This window comes from Cetorhinus maximus, chromosome 2 (genome assembly GCF_964194155.1).
Source record: "Cetorhinus maximus chromosome 2, sCetMax3.hap1.1, whole genome shotgun sequence".
Classification (NCBI taxonomy): Eukaryota; Metazoa; Chordata; class Chondrichthyes; order Lamniformes; family Cetorhinidae; genus Cetorhinus; species Cetorhinus maximus.
Window position 1 is genome coordinate 189,703,561 of NC_135880.1, and position 14,333 is coordinate 189,717,893.

A 14,333-nucleotide genomic window follows, 5' to 3' on the forward strand; every position below is an offset into this window, starting at 1 on the left:
GGATCCCAAGAAAAGGAATTTGTAGAATGTCTACGAGATGGCTTTTTGGAGCAGCTTATGGTGGAGCCCACTAAGGAACAGGCAATTCTAGATTTAGTGATGTGTAATGAGGCAGATTTGATAAGGGAGCTTAAGGTGAAGGAACCCTTAGGAGGAAGTGACCATAATATGAAAGAATTTACCCTGCAATTTGAGAGGAAAAAGCTGGAATCAGATGTAACGGTATTACAGTTGAATAAAGGCAACTACAGAGGCATGAGGGAGGAGCTGGCCAGAATTGACTGGGAGATGAGCCTAGTAGGAAAGACAGTGGAACAGCAATGGCAGGAGTTTCTGGGAGTAATTTGGGAGACACAGCAAAAATTCATCCCCAGGAAGAAGAAGCATACTAAAGGGAGGACGAGGCAACCATGGCTGACAAGGGAAGTCAGGGACAGCATAAAAGCTAAAGAGAAAGCATACAATGCGGTGAAGAGCAGTGGGAAACCAGGGGATTGGGAAGCCTACAAAGACCAACAGAGGACAACTAAAAAAGAAATAAGGAGGGAGAAGATTAAATATGAGGGTAAACTAGCCAGTAATATAAAAGAAGATTGCAAGAGATTTTTTAGATATATAAAGAGTAAGAGAGAGGCAAAAGTGGACATTGGGCTGCTGGAAAATGGCACTGGAGAAGTAGTAGTGGGGAACAAAGAAATGGCGGAGGAACTGAATAGGTACTTTGCGTCAGTCTTCACAGTGGAAGACACGAGTGACATCCCAAAGTTCAAGAGAGTCGGGGGGCAGAGATGAGCATGGTGGCCATTACCAAGGAGAAGGTGCTAGGAAAATTGAAAGGTCTGAAGGTGGATAAATCACCTGGACCAGATGGATTACACCCCAGAGTTCTGAAGGAGATAGCTGAAGAGATAGTGGAGGTGTTAGTGGTGATCTTTCAGGAATCACTGGAGTCAGGGAGGGTCCCAGAGGACTGGAAAATCGCTAATGTAACCCCCCTGTTTAAGAAGGGAGTGAGGCAAAAGACGGGAAATTACAGACCGATTAGCCTGACCTCGGTCGTTGGTAAGATTTTAGAGTCCATTATTAAGGGTGAGATTTCAGAATACTTGGAAGTGCATGGTAAAATCGGGCAAAGTCAGAATGGCTTCATCAAAGGGAGGTCATGCCTGACAAATCTGTTAGAATTCTTTGAGGAGGTAACGAGTAGGTTAGACAAAGGAGAGCCAATGGATGTTATCTACTTGGACTTCCAGAAGGCCTTTGACAAGGTGCCGCACAGGAGGCTGCTCAGTAAGATAAGAGCCCATGGTGTTAGAGACAAGGTACTAGCATGGATAGAAGATTGGCTGTCTGGCAGGAGGCAGAGAGTGGGAATAAGGGGGTCCTTCTCAGGATGGCGGCCGGTGACTAGTGGAGTTCCGCAGGGGTCAGTGTTGGGACCACAACATTTCACTTTATACATTAATGATCTAGATGAAGGAACTGAGGCCATCCTGGCTAAGTTTGCAGATGATACAAAGATAGGTGGAGGGACAGTTAGTATTGAGGAGGCGGGGAGGCTGCAGAAGGATTTGGACAGGTTAGGAGAATGGGCAAAGAAGTGGCAGATAGAATACAATGTGGGGAAGTGTGAGGTCATGCACTTTGGTAGGAAGAACAGAGGCATAGACTATTTTCTAAATAGGGAGAGAATTCAGAAATCTGGAGTGCAAAGGGACTTGGGAGTCCAAGTCCAGGATTCTCTTAAGGTTAACTCGTAGGTTGATGCGGTAGTTAGGAAGGCAAATGCATTGTTGGCATTTATTTCGAGAGGACTAGAATATAAAAGCAGGGATGTGCTGCTGAGGCTTTATAAGACTCTGGTCAGACCATATTTAGAATATTGTGATCAATTTTGGGCCCCGTATCTCAGGAAGGATGTGCTGGCCCTGGAGGGGGTACAGAGGAGGTTACCGAGAGTGATCCCAGGAATGAAAGGCTTAACATATGAGGAATGTTTGAGGACTCTGGGTCTATACTCGATGGAGTTTAGAAGGATGGGGGGGGATCTGATTGAAACTTACAGAATACTGAAAGGCCTGGATAGAGTGGACGTGGGGAAGATGTTTCCATTAGTAGGAGAGACTAGGACCCGAAGGCACAGCCTCAGAGTAAAGGGAAGACCTTTACCAGAGATGAGGAGAAACTTCTTTAGCCAGAGAGTGGTGATTCTATGGAATTCATTATCACAGAAGGCTGTGGAGGCCAGGTCATTGAGTGTATTTAAGACCGAGATAGATAGGTTCTTGATTGGTAAGGGGATCAAAGGTTACAGGGAGAATGGGGTTGAGAAACTTATCAGCCATGATTGAATGGCGGAGCAGACTCGATGGGCCGAATGGCCTAATTTCTGCTCCTATGTCTTATGGTCTTAATAAAGTTCTAAGTCAGGATGTTGTGTGGCTTGGAGGGAAACTTACAGGTGCTGGTGTTCTCATGCACCTGCTGCCCTTGTCCTTCTAGATGGTAGAGGTCGCAATTTCGAAGGTGCTGTCAAAGGAGCCTTGGTGAGTTGCTGCAGTGTATCTTGTAGATGCTACACACTACTGCCATTGTGTGCCGGCGGTGGAGGAAGTGAATGTTTAAGGTGGTGGATGGGGTGCCAGTCAAGTGGGCTGCTTTGTCCTGGATGGTGTTGAGATTCTTGAGTGTTATTGAAGCTGCACTTATCCAGGCAAGTGGAGAGTATTGCATCACACTTCTGACTTATGCCTTCTAGATAGTGGACAGACTTTAGGGAGTCAGGAGGTGAGTTAATCTTCACAGAATTCCTAGTCTCTGGCCTCCTCTTTTAGCCATAGTATTTATATGGCTAGTCCAGTTCAGTTTCTGGTCAATGGTAATCCTCAGGATGTTGATAGTGAGGGATTCAGCAATTGTAATGACATTGAATGTCAAGGGGAGATGGTTAGATTCTTTCTTGTTGGAGATGGTCATTACCTGGAACTTGTGTGGTGCGAATTTAAAGATTTAAAATGACTTGCAAAAGAAGCAAGTGCAATGTGAGAAAAAATGAGTGGTTCAGGTCTGGAATGCCCTGCCTGGAAGTGTGGTGGAGGCAGGTTCAATCGAGGCATTCAAGAGGACATGAGATGATTATTTGAATAGAAACAAATGCAAGGATATGGGAAAAAAGCAGGGCAATGGCACTAGGTCATATCGCACATTTGGAGAGCCAGTGCAGACATGATGGGCCGAATTGCCTCCATCTGTGCTGTTAAGATTCTGTGATTCTGTGAACGTTACTTGCCATTTATCAGCCCAAGCCTGAATGTTGTCCAGGGCTTGATGCATAGGGGCTCGGGAGTCACGAATGATGCTGAATATTGTGTAATCATCAGTGAACATACCCATTCCTTATCTTATGAGGAGAGATTGAGCAATTTAGGCCTATACTCGCTAGAGTTTAGAAGGATGAGAGGAGATCTAATTGAGATATATAAGATGCTAAAGGGGATAGACAAAGTAGACATGGAGCGGATGTTTCCCCTTCTGGGGCATTCTAGAACAAGAGGCCATAGTTTTAGGCTAAGAGGTGGTAGATTTAAATCAGAGATGAGGAGGAATTACTTTTCTCAAAGGGTCGTGAAAGGGTGGAATTCACTACCTCAGAGTGCAGTGGATGCCGGAAAGCTGAATAAATTTAAGGAGGAGATAGACAAATTTTTAATTAGTAACGGGCTGAAAGGTTATGGGGAGAAGGTTGGGAATTGGAGTTGAGGCCGAAATGACATCAGCCATGATCGTAATGAATGTCGGGGCAGGCCCAAGGGGCTGAATTGCCTACTCCTGCTCCTAGTTCTTATGTTCTTATGTTCCTGAGCTTATAATGGAGGGAAGGCCATTGATGAAGCAGCTGAAGATCGTTGGGCTTAGGAGACTACCCTGAGGAACTCCTGCAGTGATGTCTTTGGCACTTAGATGATTGACCGCTAACAACCACAACCATCTTCCTTTGTGCTAGGTATAACTCCAACCAGTGGAGCGTTTTCCCCAATTCCCATTGACCCCAGTTTTGCTGGGGCTCCTTGATGCCGCACTCAGTCAAATGCTGCCTTGATGTGAATCAGCACTTGTTCAGCAACAACCCTGTTCACTGACGCTCAGGTTGGGTTCTGCCAGGGCCACTCAGCTCCTGACTTCATTACAGCATTCATCCAAACATGGACAAAAAAGCTGAATGCAAGAGGTGAGGTGAAGGTGACTGCCCTTGATATCAAGGTAGCAGTTGACCAAGTGTGGCATCAAGGACCCCTAGCAAAACTGGAGCCAATGGGAATTGGGCAGAGGGGGGAAACTCTCCACTGGTTGGAGTCACACCTAGCACAAAGGAAGATAGTTGTGGCTGCTCCTGGCGTGCCCTCCTGCACTCTTCATTGAACCAGGGTTTGTCCCATGGCTTGATGGTAATGGTGGAGTGGGGGATAAGCTAGGCTATGAGTTTACAGATTGTAGTTGTATACAATGCTGCTGCTGATGGCCCACATCACCTCATGGATGCCCAATCTTGAGTTGCTAGATCTGTTTGATATCTATCCCCATTTATCACGGTTTTAGTGCCACACAGCATGATGCAGCCAAGGCAGCCTCAATGTGAAGATGGGACTTTGTCTCCACAAAGACTGTGCAGTAGTCACTCCTGCCAATACTATCATGGATGGGTGCACCTGCAAGATTGGTGAGGGTGTAGTCAAGTAGGTTTTTCCCTCTTGTTGATTCCCTCACCATCTGCTGCAGGCCCAGTCCAGCAGCTATGTTCCTTAGGACTTGGCCAGCTTGGTCTACGGTGGTGCAATTGAGCTACTGTTGGTGACGGATATTGAAGTCCCCCACCCAGAGTACATTCTGCGCCCTTTCCACCCTCAGTGCATCCTCCAAATGGTATTCAACGTGAAGGAGCTCTGATTCATCAGCTGAGGAGTGGGCGGTATGTAGTAATCAGCAGGAGGTTTCCTTGCTTATGTTTGGCCTGATGCCATGAGATTTCATGGGGTCCAGAGTCAATGTTGGGAATTCCCAGGGAAACTCCATCCCAACTGTCCCGACTGTATACCACTGTCAAACTGAGCATATCTGGTGGATATTTCCTGTCTGTGGGACAGGACATATCCAGGGATGGTGATGGTGGAGTCTGGGACATTGTCTGTTAGGTATTATTCTGAGAGTATGACTATGTCAGGCTGTTGCTTGACTGGTCTGTGGGACAGGTCTCCAAATCTTGGTACAAGCCCCCAGATATTAGTAAGGAGGACTTTACAGGGCTGGGTTTGCTGTTGTCATTTCCAGTGCCTAGCTTATTCGTCCAGTTTCTTTCCCTTCTGCTTGCTTTGTAGTGGTTTGATACAACGGAATGGCTTGCTGGGTCATTTCAGAGTCAAACACATTGCTGTGGGTCTGAAGTCACATGTAGGTTACACCAAGTATGGACAGCAGATTTCCTTCCCTAAAGGGCATTAGTGAACAAGGTGGGTTTTTACGACAATCGACAATGGTTTCATGGTCACTATTACAAAGACCTAGCTTTTTAATTCCAGATTTATTAACTAAATTTAAATTCCAGTAGCTGCTATGGTGGGATTCAAACCCATATCCCCAGAGCATCAGCCTAGGTCTCTGGATTACTAGCTGACATTACCACTATGCCACCGCCTCACCTTCTAAGTATAATCTACTCAGTTCATCATCTTATGAACCTCTATCAAATCATCCCTTCTTTAAAGTGTACAGTTCCAACTCTCAGCTCATCTTGATAGCAAGGTACTTCAAATTGGCAAATTTTCAGCATGTGGCTCTCCTCTACACCCTTTTCCAAAGCCTGAATATCACCATGTGAGTGAATCAAAACTGGACACAATGACCATGATTTTGTCAGATCGATGGGGGTCTCACCCACTTGTTGGTTAACCAGCAGCGAATCCCAATGGCAGAGGCCTGAAGGAATCAAGTCCCTTCAGGTACTTAATTGGTCACTGACAGGCTTTCCCTAAAGTTGAAGTCCTCGGAAGCAGAAGTCCCGCATGCTGAGTGCTGTTCACCAATAGAAGCTGGCAGATTTTCATTACTGGCAGTGCCAGCGGGAGTGGTGGCTGCTGGCGGCCCAGCTGATGCTCAGGATTGCAGATGGTTCCCAGGCTACAGGTGAGTGAAGGCAGGATGAAGGTTGTGGGGTGGGGGCTAGGGTCAGGGGAGGGTGTGGAGGGGTGTCAGAGGCAAGGGTAGGCAGGTGGCTTTCAGCAGCCACCCTGCTGCCCAGTGCTGGTCCCTTGATCAGGGACAGAGTGCCTGATAGTGAGGGGCCCACTGCCCCCCACCTCATTTGCTGGCAAACCCAACAGGCTTTGCTGGGTGGTCTTCTGATGGCACAGGTGTGGCCTCCATTTAATCCCTGAGCCACCACTAAATTGCATCTGGCCCTTACACCCTCTGATTTAATCGGGGGAGGTTGTCCCGCCACTGGGAGACTGATGCCCACTATTAAGTAGGCCTGGCTGCCATTGTTCCTGCCATGACAAGCTGCATTAAATCCAGCCCAGGATTATAACTGACATTGAACCAAGGGCTTGTACATGGGCAAAACCTTATGGTTAGTCTTGTAGTCAATCGTCTTGTAAATATACAGCAGCACCCTATTTGCCCTTGCTATATCACAGTATTGGTTATGCATCCTTTTATACTGATGCACTAGAACAACCAGGCCTCTTTTTCTCCATCTGCTTTAGTACTTTTCCCTAAAGGGTATGATCAGCATTTGAGCTACCCACATTCACAGCACTACACTTTTTCAATGTCATTTGCCAATTATAGAGGTCTACAGCACAGAAAAAGGCCCTACGGCCCATCGATTCTGCGCTGGTCAAACAATTACCTAACTATTCTAATCCCATTTTTCAGCACTAGGCCCATAGCTTTGAATGCCATGGCATCGCAAATGCACATCCAAATGCTTCTTAAATGTTATGAGGGTTTCTGCCTCTACCACCCTTTCAGGCAGTGAGTTCCAGACTCCCACCATCCTCTGGGTGAAAATAAGTTTCCTCACATCCCCTCTAAACCTCCTGCCCGTTACCTCAAATTTATGCCCCTTGGTTTTCAACCAAGGGGAAAAGTTCCTTCCTGTTTACCCTATTTATGCCCCTCATAATTTTATACACCTCAATCATGTCCCTCCTCAATCTCCTCTGCTCCAGGGAAAATAATCCCAGTCTATCCAATCTCTCCTCATAACTAAAACTCTCCAGCCCAGGCAACATCCTAGTAAATCTCCTCTGCACTCTCTCTAGTGCAACCACATCCTTCCTATAATCCGGATTCCAGAACTGCATGCAATACTCTAGCTGTGGCCTAACCAGTGTTTTATACAGTTCCAGCATAACCTCCCTGCTCTTATACTCTATGCCTTGGTTAATAAAGGCAAGTATCCCATATGCCTTCTTAACCACCTTATCTACCTGTCCCGCTACCTTAAGGGACCGGTGGACATGTACTCCAAAGTCCTTCTGATCCTCGGTATTTCCCAGGGTCCTACCATTCATCATGTATTCCCGTGCCTTGTTTGTCCTGCCCAAGTGCATCACCTCACACTTATCTAGATTAAATTCTATTTGCCACTGATCAACCCATCTGACCAGCCCGTCTATATCCTTCTGTAATCTAAGGCTATCCCCCTGACTATTTACCACCCCACCAATTTTCGTGTCATCCGTGAACTTACTGATCAACCCTCCTACATTCAAGTCTAAATTGTTTATATATACCACAAAAAGCAGGGGACGCAATACCGGTCCCTGTGGAACCCTGCTGGACACAGGCATCCAGTCACAAAAACACCCCTCGACAATCACCCTCTGCTTCCTGACACTCAGCCAATTCTGGATCCAATTTGCAAAATTGCTTTGGATCCCATGGGCTCTTACCTTCATTATCAGTCTCCCATGCAGGACCTTATCAAAAGCCTTGCTGAAGTCCAAGTGGACTACGTCAAATGCATTGCCCTCGTCTGCACACCTGGTCACCTCTTCGAAAAATTCAATCAAATTGGTCAGACATGACCTCCCCTTAACAAAACCATGCTGACTGTCCTTGATTAATCCCTGCCTCTCCAAGTGTAGATTAATTCTGTCTCTCAGAATAGCTTCCAATAGTTTCCCCACTACTGAGGTTAGACTGACTGGCCTGTAGTTCCCTGGTTTATCCCTTCCTTCTTGAATAATGGCACCACATTGGCTGTCCGCCAGTCCTTTGGCACCTCTTCTGTGGCCAGAGAAGTATTGAAGATTATTGCCAGCGCCCTGCTATCTCCTCCCTTGCCTCACTAACAGTATGGGACACATTTTATCCGGGTCTGGAGACTTATCTACTTTTAAGCCTGCCAGACCACTTAGAACCTCTCATGATCGTAATTCTCCAATGCATTAAGATCTTCTTAAGGCAGTTGAGCATTGTCTACAATCAGAACATCTGCACAAACTTTTGTATCGTCTGCAAACTTGTAGGTCAAGCCCCCATCACCCACATCCAGATCATTAATCAAAATTGCAAAGATCAATGGCTCCTGTAGGACAGAAGCTTGGTTCCAAACAAATCCAAATCCATCTCCATAATTTCTGTCTCTGGGTTTTCAGCCAGTTTTTAATATACAGTAAATTGCCACTAATACCAGAATATTATTCAAAACCTTACCAAAAGCTACAGTCAGATATATATGGCAGAACCTCCTTTTATTGAAGTCATACTGGCATCAATAATATGTCCTTCTTTGTCTAAATAGCCATATTTTACATCCCTCATGATTCCATCAAGCATCTCCCCTATTACTGACATCGAACCAATGGGCCTATAGTTAGCTGGATCCATCTTATCTCCTTTTTTAAAGATTGGGAATACATTACCCACCTTCCAGTCTAAGAGAACCAGCAAGCTATTAAAGATACAGGCAAGGGGTTCGTACAGCACCTGTCTCATCTCCATGAGGATGCTTGGGTGAATATCATTTGGACAGCTGCCCTACCTATATTAAGGTTCTTAATTTTACCATAGTGTGGTACAGTATTTTAGAGTGGTTCAGTTTATTACTATGTGGTACAGTATTTTAGAGTGGTTCAGTTTATTACTATATGGTACAGTAATTTAGAGTGGTTCAGTTTATTGCTGTGTGATACAGTATTTTAGTTTGCAGTTCATTACAGTGAGTACACCATTTTAGTGTGCTTCAGTTTATCATAGCATAATACAATTTATTAATGTGGGTCAGTTTGTCACAGTGTGCTACAAAATTTTATTTGATTTAGTTTATTACAGTGTGATATGATAGTTTAGCACATGATGCTAATGGGCTTCAGTTTCTTGTAATGTGTGGTACTGTAGTTTAGTGTGGCTCAGCTTATCATATTATTGTGCAGCATTTTAGAGTGTTGGTGTTTATTACAATGTGTACACTACTTTAGTGTGGTGTTTATCACAGTGTGGTATTGTATTTTATCATAGTGCTCAGTTTATCATGTGGAATGGTATTTTACTGTGGTTCAGTTTTTTCAGTATACTACAGTTTATTATTCAGTTTTCCAAGTGTGGTACAGTATTTTACTGTGGTACAGTGTTTTGGCATAACATAGTTTATCACAATATGATACAATCTCTTCATGTGGTGCACTTTTTTATTGAGTAATTTAATTTTCATTTTCTATTTATTTTGCTGCAGTTTATATAGTGCATTAATTTAGTGTGTTTTCAATTTATCACAATGTTGTACATTTTTTAATGTGTTGCAGCTTATCATGGAGTAATACAGTATTTTAGTGTGTTTTAGTTGATTATAGTATGGTATTGAATTTTAGCATTGTTCAGTTTTTCACAATGTGGTACAGTAGTTTGGTATGTTTCAGTTTATTACAGTATGATACAGATTTTCCTGTGTATCTTGCCACAAATTGTCAAAATGACATCAAATTGTTGATAGTGTGCACTGAACATTAACAAATGTAAGTTTTTTTCATACACCAGATAATCACAGAATTGTGTGAGAGACTTGAGAAACTCATTCTATGGTAACACTTACTAGCTAGATCAGGCAACTGCATATTGTTCCAAGGAATCATTACTCTTAAAATGCATGCCATCCTGTCATTGTTAATTGTTACACTGTATGATTGTAGGTCTTTTGGTTTCTTCAAGCTTTATCTCAGAAGCTGCTTAAAAAAACAGATTTGCAAAAGCTTCATTGTTAGTACATGCCTTCATAGCTATACTTTGTCAATGTTACACCTTGCTGTTCTGAGGCTGGAGCTATAGGCTTCACTGATTATTGCATGGACTATGTCCTGCTTCTCAGATTCCACAGGATTCAGGTTAACAGAGTCAGCAGCTGACCAAACATTGATGTCAGTACTAATGTGCTCTTGCTCTCGAATCCATCACTTTCTGCATCAGTCAACTCTCTGCTGAAAGCCAGCCTGCTGTGATGAGAATTCCCATCCCATTGCTGAGCCCACATGTCACACCAGTATTTGTTCCTTCTGGTCAACACAAGGATTCATTAACATTTTAACCAATGTCCTTAATAACATTAGACATGTAGGATGCTAGTATGAACTAGTTCTGTTTTGACATGGCCGAAATTTGTAAATAGCGGATTACTGGAAGTAGAAGATAGCTCTGCAGCTTTCCTCCCATCACACCTTTGGTGTTAGCAGTGGTAAAATAGTCTGTAAGGCTCAATTCAGCCCTGAGCAATGAAGTTACTGAATGAATCATCAAGAAGGTTTTAATTTCTCCATGCATCATAGAATTAGAGTTCCATAGGTTAGGTGGGAATGAAGTGTGAGTTAGCTGTTTCCATAGCATTGCTGACCTGCAAATAACTTATACAAAGCTCTCATTTTCTTACAGGAAGTGGACAAATACAACTTTGGCAGTTCCTCCTAGAGCTGCTGTCTGACAGTTCTAATGCCAACTGCATCACCTGGGAGGGAACCAATGGCGAGTTTAAAATGACAGACCCGGATGAAGTGGCACGGCGCTGGGGAGAGAGGAAAAGCAAACCCAACATGAACTACGACAAGCTGAGCAGAGCTCTGCGCTATTATTACGACAAAAATATCATGACCAAGGTTCATGGCAAACGTTATGCATACAAATTTGACTTTCATGGCATTGCACAGGCTCTCCAACCACATCCAACAGAGTCTTCTATGTATAAGTATCCCTCAGACCTTTCCTACATGTCCGCCTACCATGCACATCCGCAGAAGATGAACTTTGTGTCCCCTCATCCCACCTCTATGCCAGTGACGTCCTCTAGCTTCTTTGGAGCAACCTCACCATACTGGAGTTCTCCTACAGCGGGCATTTACCCCAATCCAAATGTGCCCCGTCATCCTAATACGCATGTTCCCTCTCACTTGGGCAGCTATTACTAGCATTAACCTTCGTTCCTTCTTGCTTGCCAACCTAGGTGGATCTATACCCAATATTGGAACTCTAGGGATCCTGGAACTTCATATGGCCTTGGAACATTAATGAATGCAAGAATTGTTACCAAACTGGATTTCTGTCCATTTCTGAATCGTTAGCTAGCTATGGGCCTTTAGTCACCTCTAAAGTCTCCAACTGTTAATCTGTTATCTCAAAGTGAACATTGACCTATTGTAAAAGTGTTGAGCATCAGTGGATTTATAACCATTTTGATCAGCAATCAATGATCTTCCATGAAGTCTTGGACATTTGCACCAATTAAGGGCTTGTAGTCAGTTATTGACATTGGCCAGTCACAGATGTTGTTCCTTTAATCAGTTAGCAACACTGGATTACTAACCAGTCCTCTAATGTAACCACAGTCAAAAATAACTGTGGATCTGCCAATATATTTGCGGTTGGATGACCAGCTGTGGGCATTTGACCAGTTGCAGGACTACTGGAACTGGTCTTCCCCCCAGCTTTTTATTTCACTGATGATGCTTTCTTCCATAAAGGACCTCTGTTAAACAGAGACTCCTCCTCAGTGAAATGAACTGAAAGAAAGGGGTATATCTGTTTTGACTTCTGACCTGAAAAACTATGCTAACAAGTGAAGAATATTGCTACAAAGAACTGTGTTTTGTCCTTAGGAACACTAAAGATAATTTGATTACACAGGATACGCGAACGCTGTGCGTTTGTAAGAATTCAATATTGGATCAACCACGCATCCTCGTATAAAGCAAGTTACTGTATAAATTATGCAGAAAATGACAATTCCTTTAAGTTACAGTATTACACGAGTTGACCTCGGTCACAGATGCAGTTTTACTATCAAGTCCATTTTGACAAAATATAGTCATTTTGTAGCCTGTAGAACTTCTATCTGTACATTTGGCTCTGCCTTTTTACTGAGTAAAGGGACACATAGGGTAGTAATTGTTGAGAAAACTTTATTCCTATAAAGTGTTACTAATGACAGAAGCACTGATACAGCTATTTTCTATAAGATGCAAATAGCTGGAAGCAATTTATTTCCTAGTTCTTAGAGCTTTTTGGACTTTTTTATGTAGCATTTTTAAATAATCACCAACACGATTTTCCCATTAAAATGGGACATCGCCTACTATATATGCAAATAGTTCTTGATGATGATTATGTAACTTTGCAATTAATCCCTTGCAGCATATTAAGTATTAAACCAAAACACTTATACAAGGGCTACTTCTGACATTAAACCAACTGCCATGGACTATTTCCTCAGACAGATGGTTCTGTTATTACATGCATGAATTTTTATGTGAAAGAGAACTGTGTACTATTGAAGAAATGGCATGTGTAACAGTTTCTTACACTATGTAAAATGTTCAATAAACGGTGGCAATAGGGAGTGCCTTAATAAATCCCTCTCACGTACAGCAACTTGTTACTGATGTAGCTTCTGAGAGAGAACCCAATTTTCAATTGTTAAGTGTGAGGAGTTTAGGGCACCTCATTTTCTTTTTCCTGTTGTTTTCCTTCTCTCTTAACTTTTTTTTCATTTTCAAACACGGTTCCCATAACCTAAACTGATATTGACTTGTATAACAGCTTTGTAAAGATAGACAGAGCTGCCAATTTCAGTCAAAGGGCACAAGACTTTCATTTGCAAGTTGTATGTCTGAGGTACCACTTTGCACCAAAAAGGGGTAAGTTGAATGAATTATTTATGCTAGAAAAGACAGTCAATGTGCATGAAGCCGTTACTGTGCTATTTTCACGAACAGATTAATATGTGTTAAAATAACACAGATTGCAATTTATGTGAATGCATTAGCAGCTGTTGTAAAACTAATTTGGTGCTGGAATCACAACAAGAACTTTCATTTAATGTAATAAAATGCCCCAAGGCACTTAACAGGAGCTTAATCATATTTTAAAAAATTGACACTGAGCCAAAGAAGGAAACATTCAGGCAGGTGGCCAACAGCTTGGTTACATAGGTAAGTATTACAGAAAAGCTTAAGGGTGGAAAGGGAGGAGGAAAGAGATTTAGAGAGGGAAGTTCAGAGCCTAAGGCATACACAGCTGAAGGCACATTGTCCAATAATAGGCATAACAGACCAGATTTGGAATAAAGCAGAGTTCTCGGAAGGTTGTAGAGCTGGAGAAGGTTACAGAGATAGGGGACATGGAAGGATTTGAAATATATTCTTATTTCCATTTGTCTTACCCTGTTTGATTCTGCCTGCCTTTTCCTTTTCACAGCCTACTGGACTTTGTAACTATGGAGACAAAGCTGTCTCAGCATTCATAGCAGCAATGATATACTCTAATAAAACTACAATATCCACAATGAATAATAGTAGAAGGGTTTCTTGTTTCTTAGGTATCCCTCCCTTGATTGGAATCTTTTTTTTCCCTCACTCTCCAAACAAGGAAATTGTGAGAAATTCTTTGGCAAGGAAGTTATGATGAAGCTTCATAAAACACTGGTTTGGCCTCAACTGCAATATTGTGTCTAATTACGGACCCCATATTTCAGGAAGGATGTAAAGGCATTGGAGAGGGTGCAGAAAGGATTTATGAGAATAGGTCCAGGGATGAGGCACTTCAGTTGGATTGATAGATTAGAGAAGCTGGTGGTGTTCTCCTTAAAGAGAAGGTTGAGACAAGATTTGATGGGAGTGCTCAAAATCGTGAGGAGTGATTATGAAATCATGAGTAAATAGAGAGAAACTGTTCCCATTGGTGAAAAGGCCGAGAAGCAGAGAACAACAATTTAAGGCGATTGGCAAAAGAACTAACAGCGACATGAAGAAAAACTACACAGCAACTGGTTAGGATCCAGAATGCACTGCGGT

The 14,333-nt window shown here is 43.0% G+C and overlaps 1 protein-coding gene across 10 annotated transcripts in view; it reads left to right on the plus strand.

Annotated features, from left to right (window-relative positions):
• fli1 (Fli-1 proto-oncogene, ETS transcription factor) overlaps positions 1-12,902 on the plus strand; it is an 84,527-nt gene extending 71,625 nt beyond the window's left edge. For all 10 annotated transcript variants that reach the window (XM_078530886.1, XM_078530926.1, XM_078530866.1 and 7 more), the window contains one exon: positions 10,924-12,902. In XM_078530886.1, coding sequence (XP_078387012.1) covers positions 10,924-11,453 — 530 coding nt within the window. In that variant the 3' untranslated portion in view covers positions 11,454-12,902. The remainder of the gene's footprint in view (positions 1-10,923) is intronic.
• The last annotated feature ends 1,431 nt before the right edge of the window (positions 12,903-14,333 follow it).